The 22,168-nt window shown below is 42.8% G+C and overlaps 1 protein-coding gene across 2 annotated transcripts in view; it reads right to left on the bottom strand.

Annotated features, from left to right (window-relative positions):
• Positions 1-22,168, bottom strand: part of PHEX (phosphate regulating endopeptidase homolog, X-linked) — a 216,318-nt gene that overhangs the window by 118,804 nt on the left and 75,346 nt on the right. For both annotated transcript variants that reach the window (XM_008568394.1, XM_008568395.1), the window contains exon 12: positions 6,622-6,723. In XM_008568394.1, coding sequence (XP_008566616.1) covers positions 6,622-6,723 — 102 coding nt within the window. The remainder of the gene's footprint in view (positions 1-6,621; positions 6,724-22,168) is intronic.

The following is a 22,168-nucleotide window of genomic DNA, read 5'->3' on the forward strand; positions in this document are numbered from 1 at the left end:
GACAGATGTGGAGCCAAGAGGCGGAAGTGACTAAGCCTTTGGATGTCTATCAAGAAGGGCTTTTTACCAGATGGAGCAACAATAGAGCAGGTGGCCTGGCTGGGTTCTGAGTGTCCCAGTGCTCACCCAGGGCACCCACCTGTGAGACATGGTGAAAAGGGGACTCCTGTAAGGAGTAAGACAAGGTAATCACTTAATAAACATTAGCCAGTTCTATTAACACAGCCTCGGTGTAAGGGAATTTTTACCTGGAACCACCTAGAGTTCTCAAAGTGTCCGCCCAGACCAACAGCATCAGCATCACCTGAGAACTTTTCAGAAATGCAAATCCCCAGGCCCTACCTCAGCCCTGCTGCATCAGAAGTTCTGGGAGCGGGGCTGACAACTGGTGTTTTAACAAGCCCTCCAGATGGTGCCTATGTATGCTCAGATGTGAGAATGAATGACCTAAAGCATCCCCCAAAATGACATTTACGTGAGGCTCTAAAATATGGTAACTCTATTAAACTCACCCCAATAAGACTAATAAGATAGTGGGTATATCGTGCTTTTGATAAATACATATGTACATCCAACTCTTACTTATATCAGATATCTGCTTTTGTGTTTAAAGTATAGATCACAAAGACAATACTGAATTTGGTCAAACCCAGGAAATCCAAAATGCACAGAGAAAAGCAATGTACGTCCACGACCCTCTCAGCAGGGGCTTCTCACTACTATACTGACCTGGGGGTGGAGGGGAATGGGGGCAGTGTTGTAACATGGAGCATCAGAGCATCTCAGGGACCACAGACACACAAACTGAACCTCACTTCCCTTCTCCGCCCCCTCACCAGCCAGTCCGGCCAAAGCTTCCCCCTCCCATGGGACAGCATTTTGGGAGAAACCACTGAAAGCTTGGAGAGCATTCCTCATGCTCCAGGCACTCTTCAAAGTACTCGAGGTACATTGAACCTTTCAATCCTCATAACAAGTCTCTGAGGTACGTACTATTCTACCCATTTTACAGATGTGAAAACTGAGGGTGGGAGAGGTTAAGTCATTTCCACAGGGTCATACAGCTAATGAGCGGTAGAAGCTGGCTATGAACTAGGCAGTTTTTCTCCAGTCTGTACTCCTAACCTCTATACTGTGCTTCTGTTGAGGCCAGTGAGGGAAAGGAGGTTCAAGAATGAAGGCCACCTTCTTGGCCAGTATGTGTGTGACAGACAGACTGAGAGAAATGCCAGAAAGCGGGTGCCAGTGAGGGAGGGAGAGAGCCAGAGAAGGGGAGGAAGCTAAAGTGAGTGGTTCATAGTCTGTTTTGTCCCTCGGTGTCCCTGATGAGCACTGGCAGGAAGCAGGGTGACTGTACTCTTGAGCAGTTATGCAAATATCCCGGAATCTGTAACAGGAAAGGCCAGTTTGACTAAAGCCCTTCCTTTCTTTTCTTCTACAAAACAACTGAAAATAAATATATGAGATGAAGCAGGAGTGAAGGTACCCAGGTAAAGTGACAGCTAGATGCAGAGCAGGGATTCACAAGTAAGGATAAGAGCCAAGAGGAAGCCTTCCCCACAGGCTGCAAGGACACGGGCAGTGTCGGGGTCTGCGGACAGAGGAAGAGAGGAAGGCGCGGAGTGGGCACTCCCAAAGGAAGATGCGCCCCTGCCCCTGCAGTGTGTTTGGGCTCCTTAGAAATCTCCCCTAGACTCCCGGGACCACTCTGTGAATCCATCACCTTAACTAACACTCCTCTGGGATCTCCCGGCACCCACAGCACTCCTGTGCTCTCCTAGGAGTGTGAAGGCCCCTGCAGAAAAGGGACTGCAGCTAATCATCTCTGTATGGGAACCCACAGCTCCTGTCCTGGCACCTGCTGGCAATGTCTGTGGAATTGAGTTTGCTGTGTAGTGTGTTGTCACCGTAAAGGCGGGGAAGCGTGGGAAGAGTGCTTACCCCTGGGGCTGTGTCCTAGTTGGAGCTCTCCCAGTTGGAGACCCTAAGACAAGGATTCAAGAGCAAGCAGTTTATTTGGGAGGTGAAAGAAACACAGCAAGGGGAATGGGGAAGTGAGAGGAGAAAAGCAGGCAGCCAACAAAGGGTATCTTATCACTGAGCAGCTCGAGGCCACAGGAGAAGCTTGGGCACCCCTGTAGAACATACCCCGCAGGGCACGCACACAGCAGCTCCCATCAATTGTCGGGTAAGAGCTGCTGAGAAGGGTGTGTTAATTCCCCTGCCCTCTGGGCCCCCTATGCGAGTGGCAAAGCAGGCTCCAGCGGGTAGAGAAAGCTCTCCAGAAAAAGGCAGTAGTCTGCAGGTGGAAGTCAGACAGGTGTACAGTGATGTGGTAAGGACACCAGTAGTGGTTCCCAAACTTTAGCTTGCATCGGAACCACCTGGAGGGCTTGGTAAAACACAGATCGCTGAGCACCACCCCCAGAGCTCAGAAGGTTGCGGGGAGCGGTGCATGGATCCAAGCACTTGCTTCTCTCTCAAGTTCCCTGGTGCTGGTGCTGCCAGTCTGGAACCACACCCTGAGAACCACCAGCTTGGAATGTGAGCAGGACACTGACAGGACGCACAGACTGCACACCTAGGGGAGTTTAGTACCTACAACTGGCAGACCTTAGTGACAAGGCCAAAGACATAAGCTATACCTCTGTTTTGCCTTGTGCAAGACAATTCTTCCCGCCCCACTCAAAGCCTGTGTATGAGAGTCATATGCCTGAGGAGTCAGGACTCTGCACCTGCTGTGGTCAAGTTTAAGGCCACTCCCTCACAGCATCCTTAGGATGCTACCTCCCTGCGAGTTCCATCCTGGTATATTTTTCTCCAGGTGTGGCCTAACAAGCTTAGGTCCCAGGGGCAAAGAACACAAACATTTCAGAAGGGATCCAGCATTCTGCTACATAATCAAATCCAGCCGGGGATGAGCGAAGTTGAGGAAGCTGCTCCTCTTGATTTGACACAGAACTGACCAGGGCAGCCGAAGACAGTGCCAAGTCCCTCTCCTGCCAAGCCTCAGAATTATTATGGAGTGACCTTGAGATCCTTCTCTTCAGCTCCTGAAAGGGCAAATCCACCAGAAGACACCCCCAAAATCATTCTTTTATTGCCTTACACTCATTCAACAGCCATGATAACCACAAAAGTAGCAGGCCTCCTGTCCTTTGCTATTTGTTTACAATAAGAGCACATACTTGCAGGGAACACAGAATCCTAAACGAAAATCGGTGCTTATTTCACAATGCTAAATTTCCACTTGAAACCTACACCATTGGTTTTACAACACAAAAACTACTCGTGACCCCATAAGAGATGAGCAGGAAAAGACAGGGAGACAGATAGTAAATTTACCCTTCATGGGAGCAGAGGCCCCCTCACTTATCTTTTATAGTGATTTTACAGTCACCTCCCCTAGTGAAGAGCACAACAAAGGCACATCCACACAATTTCATTTTGAGAGGATCACTGCCACAAAAGCCAGGGTGTTAGGCCTCAGATCACTGCAGGTATCGGACCCGCCCAGTTCAGGCGGTTGGTCACCACAGAATGCTGAAGTTGACACCTCTTAGGAGAAGCTGTAATTAGCTGCAGTCCAGAGCTTCATGGTGAGAGAAAAGAAAGCTTCTCCCCCTTGCAAATCAGAACGTTCTTCCAGTTTTCCCAATGGGTTGCCAAGTGACTCAGCATTGGCCCAGTGTGGGCACTATTATTGATGAGAAATCTTCCGCCTGGGTGATATACCGCATACAACACATGCCCAAAGAACAGTGCCAAGTCATAACAGGAATAGCAGGCAAATTATTCACCTCCACTTCAAATGCAAGCAAATCCTTTCTTAATGCTGGGGCTACTCAATATCAGAAAGATAAAGCCCTAAGATAGTCAGAGATTTTCATCTAAGATTCAAGGAATTATTAGGCAGAGCCTCTCCGTTCTTGTTGACTATTAAAAGGCAATCAAATTGAGGACAGCAGAGAAAAAGGGCAAGAAAAAAAATAATTTTTCAAAAACAACCCCAGAGTACAAAGCTGCATAAAATCTTCAGCTACCTGGGTTCTTTGTGAGTACTGCGAGCGCCACCCAGAGGTCGTTTCCAGGACTGCATGTTAATTTAATTTTAGAAAAGAAAATCTACATCTTCTGGGGTCCAGGGCCAGACCCGCCTACTGGAAATTCTTGGACAACATCTCTCTTTCTTGCCTTTCATTAAACGAACTACTCTGAACTCTGAAATACATGATATACTCAGGAAACCTGGTGAGATCCAGTAGGACAATTGCCTTTGATATTCGTACCTGTCATGGAACTAGCAGAGTTCCTGGCAGGTTGAACTCAACTCAAAGAAAGCAGAGTGTTCAAAGAGTACTTTTAGAATAAAAACTGACAGCTCTCATTGAAAGAAAATACAGACTGGAAAGCAACTCGGGAGGCAAACAGGAACATGTCTAATATCAGAAGGACTGAGAATAGTCTTCCTTCAAGAAGGACCCATAGGCCACTTGCCTAGAAGGCCCAACTGTAAGGCACCTATTCCCTTACTCAACTTGGAAGATCTCCTTGAGGCAATTGCGATCCACACTTCTCAAAGAACTGACTGCAGTTCCCAGAACATTACCCTTGTATCCACCCATTCATAACACACACACACACACACACACACACACACACTCACATTCCACCCCACCCTCCATACAGGTGGCCCTGTACTAATTCATACACATATGCTCTCTGTCCACAAGGGGCCAGGCTAGAATAAAAAGCCCTTAATACACTGAGCTCAACTGTACAGTTCAAGACACATTCTGGTTGGTTAGAGCAAGATGTTGTGACACAAGGTCAAGGGTTCAGATCCCTGTATGGGCCAGCCGCTAAAAAAAAAAAAAAAAAAGACACTACAACAATAAAGAATATTACATATTATTAATACATACAGTGCAATAAAAACAATATAATATAACTACTATTTACATAGTACTTCTATCATATTAGGCATCATAAGTAATCTAGACATGTGGGTAGGTTTTATGTAAATACTACTCCATTTTATATCAGGGACTTAAGCATTTGTGGATTTTGGTATCTGTGAGTGTCCTGAAATCAATCCCCTGTGGATAATGAGGAACAACTGCATTCTACTGCTATCACTTCTGTTTCATTCATTATTTGAAAAATTTTTGAAATGGGATAATTTTATTCATCTGTTGAACCCTTCCAAAAACAATATGTTGGTGTTGAAAGTTTTGTCTACCATCTGGAGAGCTTCCCATCACAGCCCAGGTGCTCTTGCCTTCATTAACTATGTCTTATATGACTTAAGACAGCTTTGACAGATTTTCAAGGGAAAAATAATCAAACTTACCCTTTGTCTTCATCCAACACTACCCCCCCCCTCATCCACCACCCAAGTTCTTTCTTCAATATAAATACTGAACAGCCTTTTCGCATCTATTGACAAAAATATCTAAGGCAATGTTTATCCATCTCGGGAGTATTAAAGCTCTAGAAAAAATCCTTGCTAAACCTCTGCACGTTCTCATTTCAACAAGGCTAAGCATTCCCAGAATGTTGCCCTCTTTGTTTCTTGACCATAAGACAAAAGTATATGTGCTCAGTATGACTCAGTCTGACCTTAAGCAGTGTTTCCCGGGCCTGCTTAATGATTGTTAAATCACCCAGGGGACTGGCTGAAATCTCACATGTTCAGACTGTACCCTTGATCCACTAAACCAGACCTTGCTGGAGAGGGGCCCAGAAAGCTATAGAGTATCCAGGCACCCTGGGTGGTTATTATCATCAAGAAGTTTTCAAAAACACCTCTCTAAAGAACAAATGATCCTAAGTTCAGAGCCTCCCAGCTACATCCACAAAGAATGTAGCAAGTGTGCCCTACTCACTTGAGCTCCAGCTCCATCAGAATATCAAGAACTCAAAGTGGATCCATTCTGTTTTTAAGCTGCATGACTGATATTTTTCTCATTTATTCCCTTATCTTGTTGCATAGTATCAGAAAATTTAACAAAGCCCAGCAAGTGTCCACTTCTATTAGGAAATATGTTTGTATTCCTACACAATGATCTGCCACTGGTCTGCAGTATACAAGGATCCTATTTGGATCATTTGTGCAAAAAGATGGGTTAGGAAGTAGATCTACTTGGTTACAGGAGAGGAATTTCCCCAGGACATTTGCACACATCATGCACAGAGCAGAAGCGCACATGGCTAAAACAGGTTTTTCTTAGTCTTTGCATCTTGAGGGCTCTTCTGCCAGCTGCTCCCTATGGCTCCCCACTGCTCTGCATTCTGCTATTTCCAATGATGGTTTATGGCAAAATTCACTAGGTAGCAAGCAATATGTCCATGCTCTTACAGAAAGCAATCAGGAGAGAAGGAACGGCTGAATTACAAGGTGTTTGAAAATGCAGTTACAAAACGAAAAAGTCAGATCTTATTTTCTCTTACCTCCTGGTGATGAAATCTATGTATTCATCCAAAAGCAGACACCTAACTCTGAGGTCGTTCAGAGTCAACAGCTCAGTCAATATAAAAATCAACTACACAGTCAATGTCAAGCATGAAAATCCATTAAACCAAAAGACGTATTTTTTTTTCAACAAAAGAGCTCCTTACCTTTTCTGTGGCTTTTCTTTTTGTCCCTGCATCCATCCACTCATTTTCTTTCTCCAGCATGTCAATAAAGGCCCAGCGAACACCTTCAATCAATTCCTCCATCTACAAGAAAATACCCAAGGAGGCAGTGTCAAAGCCAAGAAACTTCAGGTAAGATTTTCTGGGCCAAAATCAGCTTGCTTGAGAAATAGTTTAATGCCCAACATGGTGAGAAAGAGGTCATTTAGCTCGACCCATGCTCTGGCAACATTACTTTTCCCAGGAAAATGCCCTTTTTCCCATCACTAAAAGATAACTAACCATTTCTTTCCATGAGAATAATTTGATGGCCCTGCTATAAAAGGATTATATGGAAAAAGGAATTCTCCATAACTAATGACTAAGAACTTACCTGTCTGTAGCTGCTAAATTAGTCCATCCTTATCCAGGTAGCAACTAACTTTAATGGTTTAATAAGGGCCTGAGAGAGACAAGCAAAGGCAAGGGCTGTTTATTTAAGAAACATATTGCAAAAGAAAGTGAAGGAACAGTCAAGAGAGATGCTGTTAACAGAGAAACAGGCCGGGAGAGCCAGCACCCTAAAGGACACTTCATTAGCATGAATGAGACTTATCTCAGGAGCCCAGTTCTTTCCACTGGTTAAACCAAGTGCTTGGCTGTTCTCTGTCATCTTCCTATTCTCTCCACTCCCTCGCAGCTCGGGAAAATTTCGTGTTATTTCAAACCTATAATGGTAGATCTAAAGGGGGCTGCTACAGAAAGAGCACCTTCCGAAAGACTGTTGCAAAGCGTTTCATCAGTGAGGCCGCACCCGCATTGAGGAGGTGTTTGCCGCTGCTAGGCTGCCAGCGTCTGCGGACCAGCGGAGAAGACTGGAGGAAAAGAGATGCTCACACTTAACTTCACAGACCCACATGCCCCGCTTGGTTATGGGTGTTGTAAACCCCTTGAAATCCCATTCTCCTGCACAGGTGCTTTGGCTTTCTTAATGGGACACCCGAGAAAGCAGAAATACTGGGTTTGGCCCCAGAATTAAATTTTTCATTTGAGATTATAAGGTTATGAATCAATTTTTAACATTAATCCTATAAGGAAAGAAGTTTAAATGTTTCCTTGGTTCTATAACGAATTGTCGGCATGAAACTCAAAATAATTTTTTTCTGTTTAATTAGTTTTCAGCTATGTTTTCAGTTCAATAACAGTTGTAAGGGAACCCGAGCGGTAAATCAGTGGGCTGGGTTCCATCGTATGTAAATAAGAACAAACAGCAGATGGAAGGGGGTGGGGGGAGCTTCACAGTTATTTCTTCCCAACTTAGTAGAAACAGTGAAAGAAGAGAAACCTCAACTTGAGATTGGGGCACAATAAAGACATGAAATAATGGAAGAGTGAAGGACACTTAAAGTCCCTTAAAGGTCCCATTAAGTCACTGGTTCTCAACCTTGTCTGCACATTTGGGATCTTTGGGAGGAATTTTTAAAATCCTGACAAAAATTTTTTTTAAAAAATTATAAAATAAAATTTAAAAATCCTGAGGCCTGGGCATTGGGATGCTGATATCATTGGTCTAAGGTCCAGCCAGGGCACTGGGAGTCTGAAAAGCTCCCCGGGTAATTGTAATGTACAGCCAGGGTTGAGACCTACCAGTCTAGTGGAAGCCATTTATTTTAAAGATAAGGAAATTAAGAGTCAAGAGAGTTGATGATCTGCTCAAGCTCATCCTACAACTAGTAAGGGTCAGGGCCAGTACCCAACCACAGAGCCAAAATTACAGTTGTGAGCTCAAAGCTTCTAGGAGCAACAGAGGTGTCCCCCACAAATCAGAGGAAAATGCCAGGGAGGTGAAAGGGAACCAGCTTAGAGATGCAGACGTCACCATTTCAAACAGAAAACAAGGAACTCTCCAGGGACTAGATCTTTTGCCTACGCAGTCCCCAGCACCCCTAAGTCTTTATGACTTCATCTTGCAGCAACACACATAGGCCAGCCCGTCACCTTCACACAGAAAGACAAATAATATCTTCGCAAATTAGGGAGGGCCAATGGGGATGGAAAGAAGTGGGTGGATTCATTTGAAAGATTTAGTTACCAAATCAATAGAACCAGGTGATTCATTTTACATGGGAAGGTGAAGAAAGTGGGAGAAGTCAGATTAATTCTCAGGCTTCAGGCATGTGCAATGCGGTGGACGCCACCACCATTCTCTAAAACGGGAAATGTTGAAAGAGAACAAAGGCTGGGGACAGAAGCCACATGGTAGTGGGATGAGGAAAGCCTAGGAAGCAGAGACAGGAAGTCTGGACAACCGAGTCTAGGAATTTGTCTACAAAACAGAAAAGGTAAAGATGGGAAAGAAGTGGACATAGGGTTGAGGGAGAGGTCTGAGGGTTTGGGTTTTGTGCATGTGTTTTTTGCTGCTTTGGAGGCTGTTTTTGTTAGTGCTGAGCATGTGAGAGATTTGACTGTGTTTAAATACCAATGGAAAGAATCCACTGAAAAGGAAGAGGGTGAAAATACAGGAGAGAAAAAGACATGAATGATCTCTGGGAGGGCAAAGGGGGAGATGGAATCCAGAAACTATACAGAAGGATTCATCTTAGGTATCAGACAGGATTATGAGAGGAGAGATGAATAAAATGATGAACAGACATGCAGAAGAATCTATAGATTAGATGGTAAAAGGTCAAGAGAGACCTAGTAGAATGGCATGTCTTTTCTCCATGAAATAGGATTGAGATCTTCTGCTAATAAGGAGTTCCCTCTAAAAAATTCTATTTCTTCACACATGGCTAGGTGCATCCTGGCGGCATGAACATATTACTAGGAGGTGGGGTATTTACAGATAATGACAAAGAGGACAATAAAAGGTTTCCTCTCAATACCCTGGCCAGCATGGAGCAATAATGGAAAGTGCCTAAAGAATAAGAAAACAGCTGAAGACATGTCCAAGAAAAAACATTTATTTGGGATAAGGTATATGAAAACTAACCTTTCATTCATGGTTTGAAATAAATTAATTAGTCACATAAAACAAAATAAGCATTCTCCAAGCCAAGAGATCTTTGGCAAATTTAGGAATTTGGGGATTCTTATGGTGAATCTTAAGGTCATTTTGCCCCTGTTCTCTTTGGGGCATCTTTATGAAATATGTACTTATTATTCAAATGAGGTTGAGTGCTTCCAGATACTTCTCTCTAAGCAGCTTGGTTTCATAAAACCCTCCCTGGGCATTATAATGGCCAGCAAACTCATTAAAGTTTTAAGCATGTCGCATAGGTTTTCAAAGCTCTCTGTAACCTGCTGACTGGCATTCCAAATGGAAACAAAAAGCAGCAAAACTCTTTTGGCCCATCGTTGAGATAAAGAACAGCAAACAGTTTACTCACATACAGCTTCCTTCCTTCTTTTTCTGCCTTTCCTTGCCCCTCGACCCCCTCTTCCCCTGCTCCCCACCACCTTTGTCTTCCCTAAATCTACACTGTGATAAATCATTCTCTTTGTGGACCTCTCCTATATGTCAAAATGCAAGTAAATCTCTTCCCTTCTTGTTTTTCCCATGAGCCTCTGTTGGTCTCTGCCTTTGTCCTCTCCGGTGCCACCACACCCTGCCCCAGCCCCCATCTCAGATTCTCAAATTTTTTTTTTGGCAGACTTTACAGATTTACTGTATAATGTTCTCTGTGAAATGGTACTGAACTACCCCAGCAGACTTCAAGAACAGGGGAAATCTTTGAAGGTTATTAATGTCGTTGGTTGGCACGTCAATGCAAATAAGAGAAATAATGATCTTAGCATGCTGGAACTAGGAAGATAAATCACTGAACGTTTCTGATTTTTATCTTTAGACTACAGCATCACATAATAACATTGCCTTCAATCAAGTCATGTTCCCTGAGGCAGCAAAGGCCTGCTATAATTTTAAAATAAGAGAAAAAAGAAATATTTCTTCACCAAACCCCGACCTAACACCCCAAACAGCCAGTATATAACATTAATAGAAATCACTTAAAGTAGAAGTCATAAGATGAAGTTACTCATAGAAAATATTTATTCAGAGTCAAAGATCAAAATACAACATATAAAAATTAACTCAAATGTTATTATGGTAAAATCTGCCACATCCAGGCTCTCCAGGCAAAGCAACATTTCGTTAAGCATCTATTTATTTCAGATTGTTTGAGTCCACACTGTGAAACACAGTTCATTTAGTTGGTCTATGGACAGTTGTTAGTTCTTTCCTCAACCAGTGCAGGTTCTCTCTTTTCATTCTTTGCACCCCAGAATTTTGCCCCCAGTGTTCTATGTCAGACCCCAGACACTAGTAAGTCACACATATACATGCACGTGTTCCCCTTCCATCCAGGGCTTTTTTTTTAATGAGATTTTCCTACCTCAGTAAATTATAAATTGTCTCTCCTACCCATCTTTTGCCCTCTCCTTTCTCTTTCTCCCATCACATGGACACAGGAATTTTGTGTTTTGTATAAATGGGTCATGATAGTTCTATTAATGTATTGGAAGGGACATATGACAACATTGGTTTCAGAAGAAGGGGTCAGTTCACCCCATTGTCAAATATAGCTTCCTTCAAAGCTTTCTCTCTGGCAATAAAGAAATCCTACAAGGCCAACTCAAATCCTACCTCACACCCATGAATCCCAAACACTTAAACCCACACCTTCAGTCTCTTCTCTGAGTTCCTGTTTGGCTTATATAATCAAAACACTGGTGTGTGTTTAACTGCCTTTCTGTTTATATTTACTTGGTCTCCCCAACAAAATCCATAGGCTTTAAGAACAGGAACCTTAATATAGATCAAATGAGATCACGGCTACGTAAACAAACCAAAAAGTGCTCTGCAGATTTAAAATTTTGGTAGTTTTAAGCTAGATATAATTCTATATTTCATGTAATATGATGTCATATCTCACATTCATACCTAATACTGACATATAGCAGATGCTCAGTAAATACAAGTTGATCAATTTATGCTTTTCTAAACCTCCAGTGGGTACCTAGCAAAAAATTGAAATTGAATCAAATATCTTTAGTATATGCTAATGTATAGCAATTATTCCAGTAGAATAAAGAGAAAATATTATCAAATTCACTCATAGATAATACGTGATTGTTCAAATATGACCAGGAAATTTAATAATATGGAACTTGAAAAAGGAAAAAAATGCATAGTACCCTTTTTATGTGAAGTTATTTTTGAAAAGAAAGACCTATTCTGGTTCAGTAATTCAAAGTCTGAATCCATCTATGGTCCTCATCACTGAGTAACAAATCCACCTTGATTTTAGGGAACAAGATTCATAGTAAATATCTCTGGAATGGCTGTAGCCTACAACCAAGTATGAACTAGTGGAAATCAAATAGATCACTAAGTTAGCCTAGTCCATTCCAAGATTGATGATGTCAGCATGGCACAGGACAAATGGCTAAGAATCACTTTAAAAAATGTGTATATGTAGGGCCGGCCCAGTGGCGCACTGCTACAGTGCACCGCTTGGGAAGCGCAGCGGCGCTCCCGCCGAGGGTTCGGATCCCACATACAGACCGGCCGCTCACTGGCTGAGCGAGGTGCGGGGGCAGCACCGAGGGTTGCGATCCCGTTGCCGGTCCTGGTCTGGTACGGGCGCGACACTGAGGGTTGCAATCCATTGCCGGTCACAAAAAAAGAGACAAAAAGGAAAAAAAAAAAAAAATGTGTATATGTATTATATATATTCCATATCTGGTATATCTGGTAGAAATAATTATAGCTGATAGAGTTCTGAAAAAAAGAATAAAAGAGAGAAAAAAATCATCAATGTTGATTGTGTGCATCAATCTTAAATTAATATAATGTTGATAACATTCTTAACTAAAAGGCATAGTGTTGAGTAGTCTTTCCTCTTTAATATATTTAGAAGTTATGATATCTTGATTGATTACATTTTGTAAACATGAGTCAATTATCCTAATTTGATCACCACATATTGTACACATGTATTGATATTCAATTCTGTACCCCACAAATATATATAATCAATTATCTTTCAATAAAAAAAACTGTCCCCCAAAAAACAATATGATACAGCAAAAAAAAAAAAAAAAAGAAATTATGATATTTTAATAAAACATGAGATTAAATCATCTCCAGTCTTCCCATTGGTCTAGAGCAGGGCTAGTTTCCTGGAGTTGCAACCACTTGATTAGTGAATGGGAAAAGTGGAAATAATTATTAATAATTTATGTGGTTAACCCTGAAGAAATAGCCTGCAATCTAAGGGGGAGTTCCTAAAACTTTTCTTCCTGGCAATTGTTGCTTTACTAGAAATACGGACATTAAATAAATCAATGCACTAATAAATATTAAATACTCATTGATTCATTATTTATATTGTAAGTATTTATAAAAAATGAGTTTTAATTGGCTCTTGATAAAAAAATGTAATAATGACATTAAAATAAGAAGTAATGAAGAGACCTATATTGAGGTGGGAAAAGCCAGAAAAACTAAGGATAGTTAGAAAATACTGAGGTTTGTGGCAGTCAAGTGAACTGATAAATCATGCCAGTTTGTCAGGATTAGCAAACTTGGATAGCTATTAAACATGTTGGTAAAAGAAAAAAAGAATGCCAAATTATTTGGTCCCATGTCATGCTATAGGTTGTGTTAGTCTGGTGGTACAGGAGTTTAGCATATCCTTTTATCAAAAAGCATACATCCATAAGACTGGGGTAGGAATAAGGAGTAAAATCATATTTACTGGATATGAACATATAGACTGTGTTCTCATTTTATAACTTGTCTTTTCCTGTTTCCCACTTTCCCACTCTGAGAGGGAATGGATCAGAAACGAGACTGATATTTACAAGTCAACCAGTCTCATAATGGTCCAGCCTTTGGCTGTGGGTAAACTCTCCCCAGCAAGTGACTGTGCCTGGTTACTTCCAATATTCAGATCTGTTGGAAGGCATAAATGCTTTCTTTCAGTAAATGAATTTCCAGTACAGGGTCTTCACATTCCACAGGTCTGATTGGGTCTGCTTGACAAGACTGTGGCCCATAATCTGTGGCAAAGGCAACACTGCCCAAGGCTATCCAGAGATGTAGACAACAAACAAGAGAGGTAGGCCAAATGTGTCATCATTATGGCAGCACACACAAGAACAAGGACAAGAGTAGTGTCCACACTTATTTCAGAAGAATTCCCAATGAGCTTTCTAAATTACTTGTTTTGCTGGATGTCATTGTACCAAAGGTTGCACAAATGAGCTGTCAGGATTGGGGCCCTGATATTTGTTGTAACGAGAGTTAGCCTGTAGAGAGTTGCGAAATCTGGACCTGTTATAGAAATTATATTTGGCTCCTTGAGTAGTTTCATGAGACTCTCCTATGAGCCAGACTTAGCGTTAAATGATAGGGCAGGCTCTGGAATGTGGCCAGGGCACTAGCATTAAAAGGATCTTTATCCCAACCACAAGCTATTACACTATGCATGTATGGGGGACTGGCAACAGCAAAACCCCCAGGTATCTCCCTTATTCTCACTTACTCTTTCTAAGACAAATTAGAAAGAGGCAATCTCCGTACAGGAGTTGCCACAGTCCATGCCAGGACTTTGATGTCATGAATTCTAGCTTTATCCTTAACATCAGGGATGGCACACCTAACATTCACTAACAGGAGCTAACATTCACTAGGTACCTGCTACACACCAGTATTGTGCTAAGCCTTCTACATGGATTATTTCATTCAATCCTCATCACAAATCAGAGAGATAGGTAGTATTTTTATCCCTATTTGTGATACGTTGCTATGATGGCTTTAATTCTACACCCCTTCCTTTAACCACATTCTTTGCTGTGTGATTTTGTAGATCCTCTCACTGAAAATGCAGAGTCTATTTTCCTCCTCTGTAAATCTAGACTGGCCTTGTGACTTGCTTTGGCCACCAGGATGTGGACATAATATTATGCCAGTTCTGAGCCTGGGCCTCAGGAGGCCTCACATGTTTCTGCTTGCTTATTTGCACCTCTGCCATCACCATGAAAACATGCCCAGGCTAGCCAGCGGAAGGAAGTGAGACACATGGAATGGGGCTCAGTTGTCCTAATCACCTCTGCTGAAGCCAGCCTAGATCAGCCAACCCCCAAACGTTGGAGCAAGCCCAGCCAAAATCAGCAGAGCTGCCTAGGGGACCACCACTGACTCCAGATGCATCAGCAGTAATTGCTTATTGTTGAATGCTAGTTAGGTTTTGTGATGGATCCTTACCCAGCATTACTGTAGCAACAGAAACTCACGCACCATTTAGGGCCGGCCCGGTGGCGCACTGGAGAGTGCGCCGCTTGGGAGCGCGGTGGCGCTCCTGCTGAGGGTTTGGATCCCATGTGGAGACCGGTTCCCGCTCACTGGCTGAGCGCGGTGCGGGCGTGACACCGAGGGTTGTGATCCCGTTACCGGTCAGTAAAAAAGACAAAAAAAGGAAAAGAAAAAAAAAGAACTCATGCACCATTTATTAACAGGAAAGCAGGAACAAAGAGTTTAACCAATTTGCCGAAATTGGTAAGAGTAGAGCTGGGCTACGAGATGCCACAGCAACTTCACAGAAAATCATATGTAATTACTATGTAAGGTCAACATTTTATAACTATATTAAAAAGTCCTTTAAAGCCCAAATCATCTTGGTTTGCCTTAATTCAGTCAGGACTTCATCAAAATTTTTCTGGAAACTGATCTTGACAAATATAGCTGACATCATTAGCTAGACAAACAGAAACAGAGATACTTGGTAGCCAGAGAGAATATCCTTTCTTTGGATGACTTGTGTCGAAGGGACCTTTATCTTTATCTGTACAACGGCCTTGCTGAGAGCAACCCTTTTGAGTAGCAGCATCAGCAAGGAACAAAGAATCCCTCAGTATTTATAAGGGCAATCAGTGCTATAGTGCATGACACTGACTTTCATGTGACTTCTGCTATCAACGTTATAGTTACATCTCATTTACTCAGCCACTGAGAGAAACAGTGAGCAGGGGAACAGAAGAACTTAAAGAATATTAATGACAGTACATCAGTTCAATTATCTTGGCTCACTAATGAGGTGAACTCCTAGAGTATGGAGGCTGCAAGTTCAAACTCCACCACTGCAATTGGGCCCATGTGGGTATTTAAGTTTTCAAGACCAGCTGCAGCACTGTGGGGTTGGAGGAGAATTCTGTTCTTAGGATAAGACCTACTACTGGAATTGCTCATGCAGAGAGCAGCTCAGAAAAATGGAAGATACTGCAGGTCATCTATGGCATTACTTGGGGACATGAACAATTAGTTTACCATAACGGGGAAAAAAAAAATAAGCTACTAGGGTGTAGGAGAAATTAGTGAACTGTTTTAAAGTAAGTAAAGTTTTAATCCTTTACTAAATAAAGTCTACCTCTGAAGTATAATAAGAGTTGTTCTGTTTTAACTAGATTAATCTTCTGTATAGAGAATGTTTTAATATAAAATGAGACCAGTGACTTTAGTTTTGATCTGACAGTTGACAAAGACTCCCTCCTTGACCAAACTTTAGTCAACTTCATCTGAGCCCTCTTCTCAACTAGGCCTTGACCTTGCCCTCCTCCTCATCCCCCACCCTCATCCTTTTCTTGCCAGGCCTGCCTACCCCAGTTCTAGCAAGAATCCTGCTAAGTTGCTTTAGAGAGAATCCTCCCTTGCCATCTGATCACCCTGGCCTGCCTTCAGCAAGAATCCGGTTAAGTTGGTTTAGCAAGAATTTCCCAACTCTTGATGTCTCCTCTTAGTAATTTTCCATGCCCCCTCCCCACACTGCTCATTGGCTACAAATCCCCAGCTGTCTTTGCTATATTTGGAGTTGAGCTCAATCTCTCTCCCCTATCACAACAGACTTGACACCTGTTGCAATAGACCTGAATAAAGTCTTCCTTACTACTCTAGCAAGTATCAAATTATTTTTTTTTTCTTTACCAGGGTTCACCTTATAACAAAAACACAAAAAATTAGGGGGAGCAGCAAAAGAAATGCCCACTGGCAGAGTTGAGATATATAAATAAAGATATGTAGTTTAGGGACACAGTGTCTACAATGAAATAAACAAGACATGGTTTAATCCAGAAGAATTTAGCCCAGCCAAAATATTCAAATGGGAACTCCAACTTTACTGAATTTTTCTAGAAACTATAGTTAAAGCAAAAAGGTCTTTTTCTTTAACATCAACACAATAGAAAAAATGTTCTTTGATGTATATGTTTATATTTCTGCCTTAGTAACTAGACAACGATCAATATTTTAAAGACACTTTTCTGTTAAGGAATCTTACAGAGCCATTCCAAACATCGGGGATCACTCCTTAGAATGATATATGTAGAAAATACTGGAAATTGACCTCAGTGTATAGACTGAGCCAAAGATATACCTGGAAAGTTGTTCTTAGATTAAACCTCTGATAATAAGCTTGTTTCTTTTTGTTTCTCTCTTTCTTCTGAGAATTATATGAATACAAAAATGTAATGTCAATTGGTTGGATTTGAATTAAGTTTTCACTGTATTTATCTTTAAAATATTGAAATAATAAAGGCAAAATCTATTCCAACTGTTTCCTACCTCTAAAATGCTATGATATAGGAAATGTGTGCCTTTTATAAGATCTTAATATTAGAATAAATAATTCCCTAGTGAGGGTGAATTAATTACAGGATGAGCCACTAAAAAGTCTCTGGTCTCCTCATTCCAATCATAAAATTGGTAAAGATTCAAGTGTTTTTCAGAGAAAAGAAAGGAAATGGAACACTGGCTTGAAGCGAGATTGTCTGGGCTTGAACCGCAGCTAAATAATTTTCAAGTTATATTACACCTTAAGAAATTTATTTAAACTCTCTGAGCTTCCATTTCCTTGTCCGGAAAATGGGGGCACTAATAGCAATTATGGAGTCATTGTGAGGGTTAAATCGGTTCGTACATTGAAAGCACTTACTTAGAAGAGTGTCAGACACCTAGTTAAACCTCAGTGAAAGCTAGCTGCTACTGTTATCATCACCAGATATATCCTGACCATCACAGTCACACTAGGCCCATCATGACAATCCTTTCCCTTCCTGGACTTCTTTGGAATCTTCTCCTGCCTTCGGTGGATGTGGATATCTATCTGGGGCATTTACTTATATATTACAGGTATAAATTATCATTCATGATAAAAATGACATGGAAGAGAAAAATAGCAAGCAACAACTTTAGACACCCTCCCTGCACATACTTAATCCTCTTCTCGTCATTTAGGTTATGAGCTTGTCATAGAAGGATGAGAGCATCATCTCTATTTATGGCAACAATAAATGAATTCTCTGGGGGAGTCCCACTTTCATATCCTGTGTATAACTTTCCACAAGAGTAATTTGTTAAATACTGAGCTAATATGATGTTTTAAATTATACATGATCTTCATCAAAATAAAATAAAAAGTTAAAGAAGTCCTCTGACAGGTTATGATTTGGGGTTCTGAAGACAGGGGAGGGGGTAGAGGGAGGGGGAAGGGAGAGAGAGAAAAGGTCAATAAAAAAGTGACAAAATGGTATCCCTAGGACATTCTTATTTTCGCCTCCAGAGTGTCGACCAAGATTTAAAATATGGGAGATATCACATAAAAATCCAGATTTCTGACTTCTTTCAATAAACAAAAGATGAAAAGAACCAGAAATCTATCTAGCACCCCTAGGCCTGCATTCCTACATGAAACTAGTTGGCTGGAGAGGAGTCTTATCTGAACCCTGGATAGCACATTCAGTCTTGTTCACCGCTATTGTGTCCCAGACACCAAGGTCAAGGGCAATTACCATTTATCATTGCACTTGCCCTGGCTTTTGCCTACACCCAGTCAGCCTTACTTGTGTATGTTATGTAATGTTACTCACTGACTGTGAGAGTATTTGAGCTTGGAACCCCTGGCTTTGGCTTGACTGAGTACTTAGCACCTCTAAGGCACTGACCATCTTTAACTTGCAGACATGACACCATGTAGTCCCTGAGACAATGAGAACTAAGCCTAAGGTGTTTGCCTGAGTTGGGTCTGGAATTAAGTGTTAAGAGGGTGGAAATTTGTTTCCTCCTCTAAGCTGGTATCCCAGAAAACCTGAAATATCCTCATCAAGTAGCAGCTTAACTACAATTCCCACCCCTGTTCTCAGGCCATGAACCCTGGTGTTGTTTGAGTCCTTCCCCTCTAATATTAGAAGGTTCCTTGAAGACCAGTTAGCCAGGGACCAACAGTGCTACCTTCCCAGTCCTGGCTACTAATACCCTCTCACCTAGGGACTGAGCCAGGCCACACTGAGCTTGAGAGATCCTTCTTCGATTCTTTGAGCCAACTATATCCAATATGGTAGCCACTTAGCAATATGTGAATACTTGAAATGTGGCTAGACTGGACTGAAATATGCTGTAAGTATAAAATACACATGGGATTTCAAAGACTTAGTATGAAATAAAGCATACAAACTATCATATTAGTAATTTTATATTAATTATGTCTTGTGATGACAATATTTTAGACAGTTGAGTTAAACAAAATATATTATTAAAATTAATTTCACCTCTTTACTTTTTTTTTTTTTTGATGTGGCTACTAGAAAATTTTTAATTACATATGTGGTTCATATTCTAGTTCTATTGGATAGTACCACTTTAGACCACAAAGACACTGTCCAGAGTTCTGTGACTCCCTGCTCTCACTCCACTGGCCTGTCCCTCAGGTGCAAGCAAGGCTTACAGCCAATCCCACATGGATTAAGGCTCTGTCCCACTATCTGAAAGGCAGGAGATTGTTCTACATCACCTCTTTAGGTGGCTTTCTGTTGAAGGACTCTCCTTTTCTACATGCTGTTCTTCCCATTTCTAATTAAATTTGCTAAATCCCCACAGTTACGTGAGTGAATGGGTATGAGGGTGTGTTGGTGTATCTGTGTGCGCACATGCACTCCTGCATGTGGGAAGTCATAAGGAAGTAGTAACATGGAATTATGTGTTTTCCCCAGTGAAAAAGAACCCTGGTAGGTAGGTAGGTTAGTGCATTGGATTGAGTGTCCCCCCCAAAACTTGACCCCCACTGTGACAGTATTAAGAGGGTGGGAAATCCTATTAGGGTAATTGAAAGGTGGGCCCTCAAGGAGGTGATTACATTGCAGGAAAATGCCATGGTGAATAGATTAACAATGGTGGTCATGGGTGTGGCTCTGAGGGCTTTAAAAGGAGAGCACATGAGAGCCTCTCTCTCTCTCTGCTCTGCCATTTTCTGCCATGTGAAAACCCTGAGTCACTGTTGCCACCACCAAGACCCTCACCAGATGTGTTCTCTGGACTTTGGACTTTCCAGCCTCTGAAACTGTAAGCAATAAATTTCATTTTCTTACTGTAGGGGTTCCACGGGCACCAATTTCCCTTTCATGGATGCCCAAACAGGGACATTCCCTGGCAATATGGCGCCCTTCTGGGTTCTTCTCCACAGTAAACAAGCCCGCTGGCACCAAACCTCAACCAGTCACAGGTCAAGGCTCACCTCCCTCCCAGCCCCGTCCAATCAGCTACTGCCCCGTCCACCCCCTATCCAAACCTGTAACGCAGCTCCCTATAAATATACACACAGTCCTTGAATAAAGCAGAACTTCTCTGGTGAACTGTCAGCCCGGGTCTCGCGTGCCTCCTTCATCCGTGCATCCTTTCATTGGTGCCGAAACCCGGGCGGAGTTCACCCCGCACCAGGGGACTCCTTCCTTGGACTCCTCCGTGACCCCCCCCAGGACTGACGGTCTGCCCTCGTCTATTTTCTCTGGCGCTAGCTTCCTTCACCCACCACCGGCTCATCGGTTAGGTAAGCCCCCTTTTCATTTTGTCAGGCTTGTAGATTATTTAAACCTTCACCCTAATCACATTCCCCCAGCCCCGGAGGCTAAGCCCCCATTCCTCTGTCTTTCTCTCACTCCTTTTAACCTTCCTCCTACCGGGTCCTGGACCTCCGCCGTCCGTCAAAACCCTAGCGCACTAGGTTCCTTCTGGCTCCAGGCAAATTTGCCTAAGGGAAGTGAGGGTCTAGGTGACGACCTACACCCCCTTCTCTCCGGGTTCATAATTGAACCTCTCCCTTGAGATCGGCGTGACTCATTGGGGACGCCCTCTGAGTCCCGTCTTTCTCATCCAGCCGAAGGACTCATCTTTAATCCTCCTCTGACTTCTCTCCTCTAAACCCTTTTTGCAGAATGGGAGCTTCTGCCTCCTCACTTCGGGGCGATTCACCCTTACAATGTCTCTTAAATAACCTCACCGCTTTATCACTCAAGCCTGACATTAAACCCAAACTCCTAACCAAATTTTGTTTTTTTTTTTTTAAAAAAAGATGACCGGTAAGGGGATCTCAACCCTTGGCTTGGTGTTGTCAGCACCACGCTCCGCCAGTGAGCAAACCGGCCATCCCTACATAGGATCCGAACCCGTGGCCTTGGTGTTATCAGCACCGCACTCTACCGAGTGAGCCACAGGCCGGCCCTCTAACCAAATTTTGCATACAAGATTGGATTTATTATCCTCTAGATAACCAAAGTAAGTGGCCCCCTGAGGGCACACTCGATCCCGATATTCTCTGGGATCTCTTTAATTACTGCCAGCACCTGAGAAAATGGAAAGAGATTCCATACGTTGAGGCTTTCCGCCTCCCTGCTCTTACTGTCTCACCTGTTCTCCTTCCCAGGTTCTCCTTGCTTCCAAACACCCTCCATCCTCACCGCCTCCATTACCCCCTACTTCTGATAATTTTGACCCTGCGGACGAACCCACTCCATACAGATCTCCTCCTCCTGTAACTCCCTCTGCTCCCCAACCCCCTCAGTTAACTCTGTCGCCATCTTCCGCTTCACCTAGCCAGCCCATTCTCCCTCCTGCCTCCTCCTCCCGCTTTTTCCAGCCCCACCTCGCCACCATTTTCTGTCTCTCAACACCCACAAGCGACTCTGCCACCATCTTCTCTCACCCCATCACTTCCTCCACTGCCATCTTTTGCCCCACCATTTGCTAGCCCCACCTTGCCGCCATCTTATTCCCTGCCGACTTCTATTTCACCTGCTCTGGCGCCTTCCTTTAGCCCCCCTGTAACTCGTTCCCGAGGACTTCTCCCTTCCTCCACCATGGCTCCTCTCCGTGAGGTGGCTGGAGCTGAAGGAGTTGTTAGGGTACACATTCCCTTTTCATTAGCTGATCTCGCCCAGCTGGAAAAGAGTTTAGGGTCCTTCACCACTGACCCCTCTACTTACATTAAAGAATTTCAATGGGTCCTTCAGGCATACAGTCTCACACATCATGACATCTATATGCTCCTGGCCAACACCCTCCTTCCCGAGGAAGGGGACCGTGTCTGGGGCGCAGCTCGGAGCCATGCAGATGAAATTCACCGCACAAACCCTGCTCTCCCCATTGGTCCCCAGGCAGTCCCTGAACATGATCCACAGTGGGATTACAACACGCCACAGGGAATCCAAGCCAGGGATCACTTTA

Source organism: Galeopterus variegatus, unplaced genomic scaffold (assembly GCF_000696425.1).
Source record: "Galeopterus variegatus unplaced genomic scaffold, G_variegatus-3.0.2 Scaffold406, whole genome shotgun sequence".
Classification (NCBI taxonomy): Eukaryota; Metazoa; Chordata; class Mammalia; order Dermoptera; family Cynocephalidae; genus Galeopterus; species Galeopterus variegatus.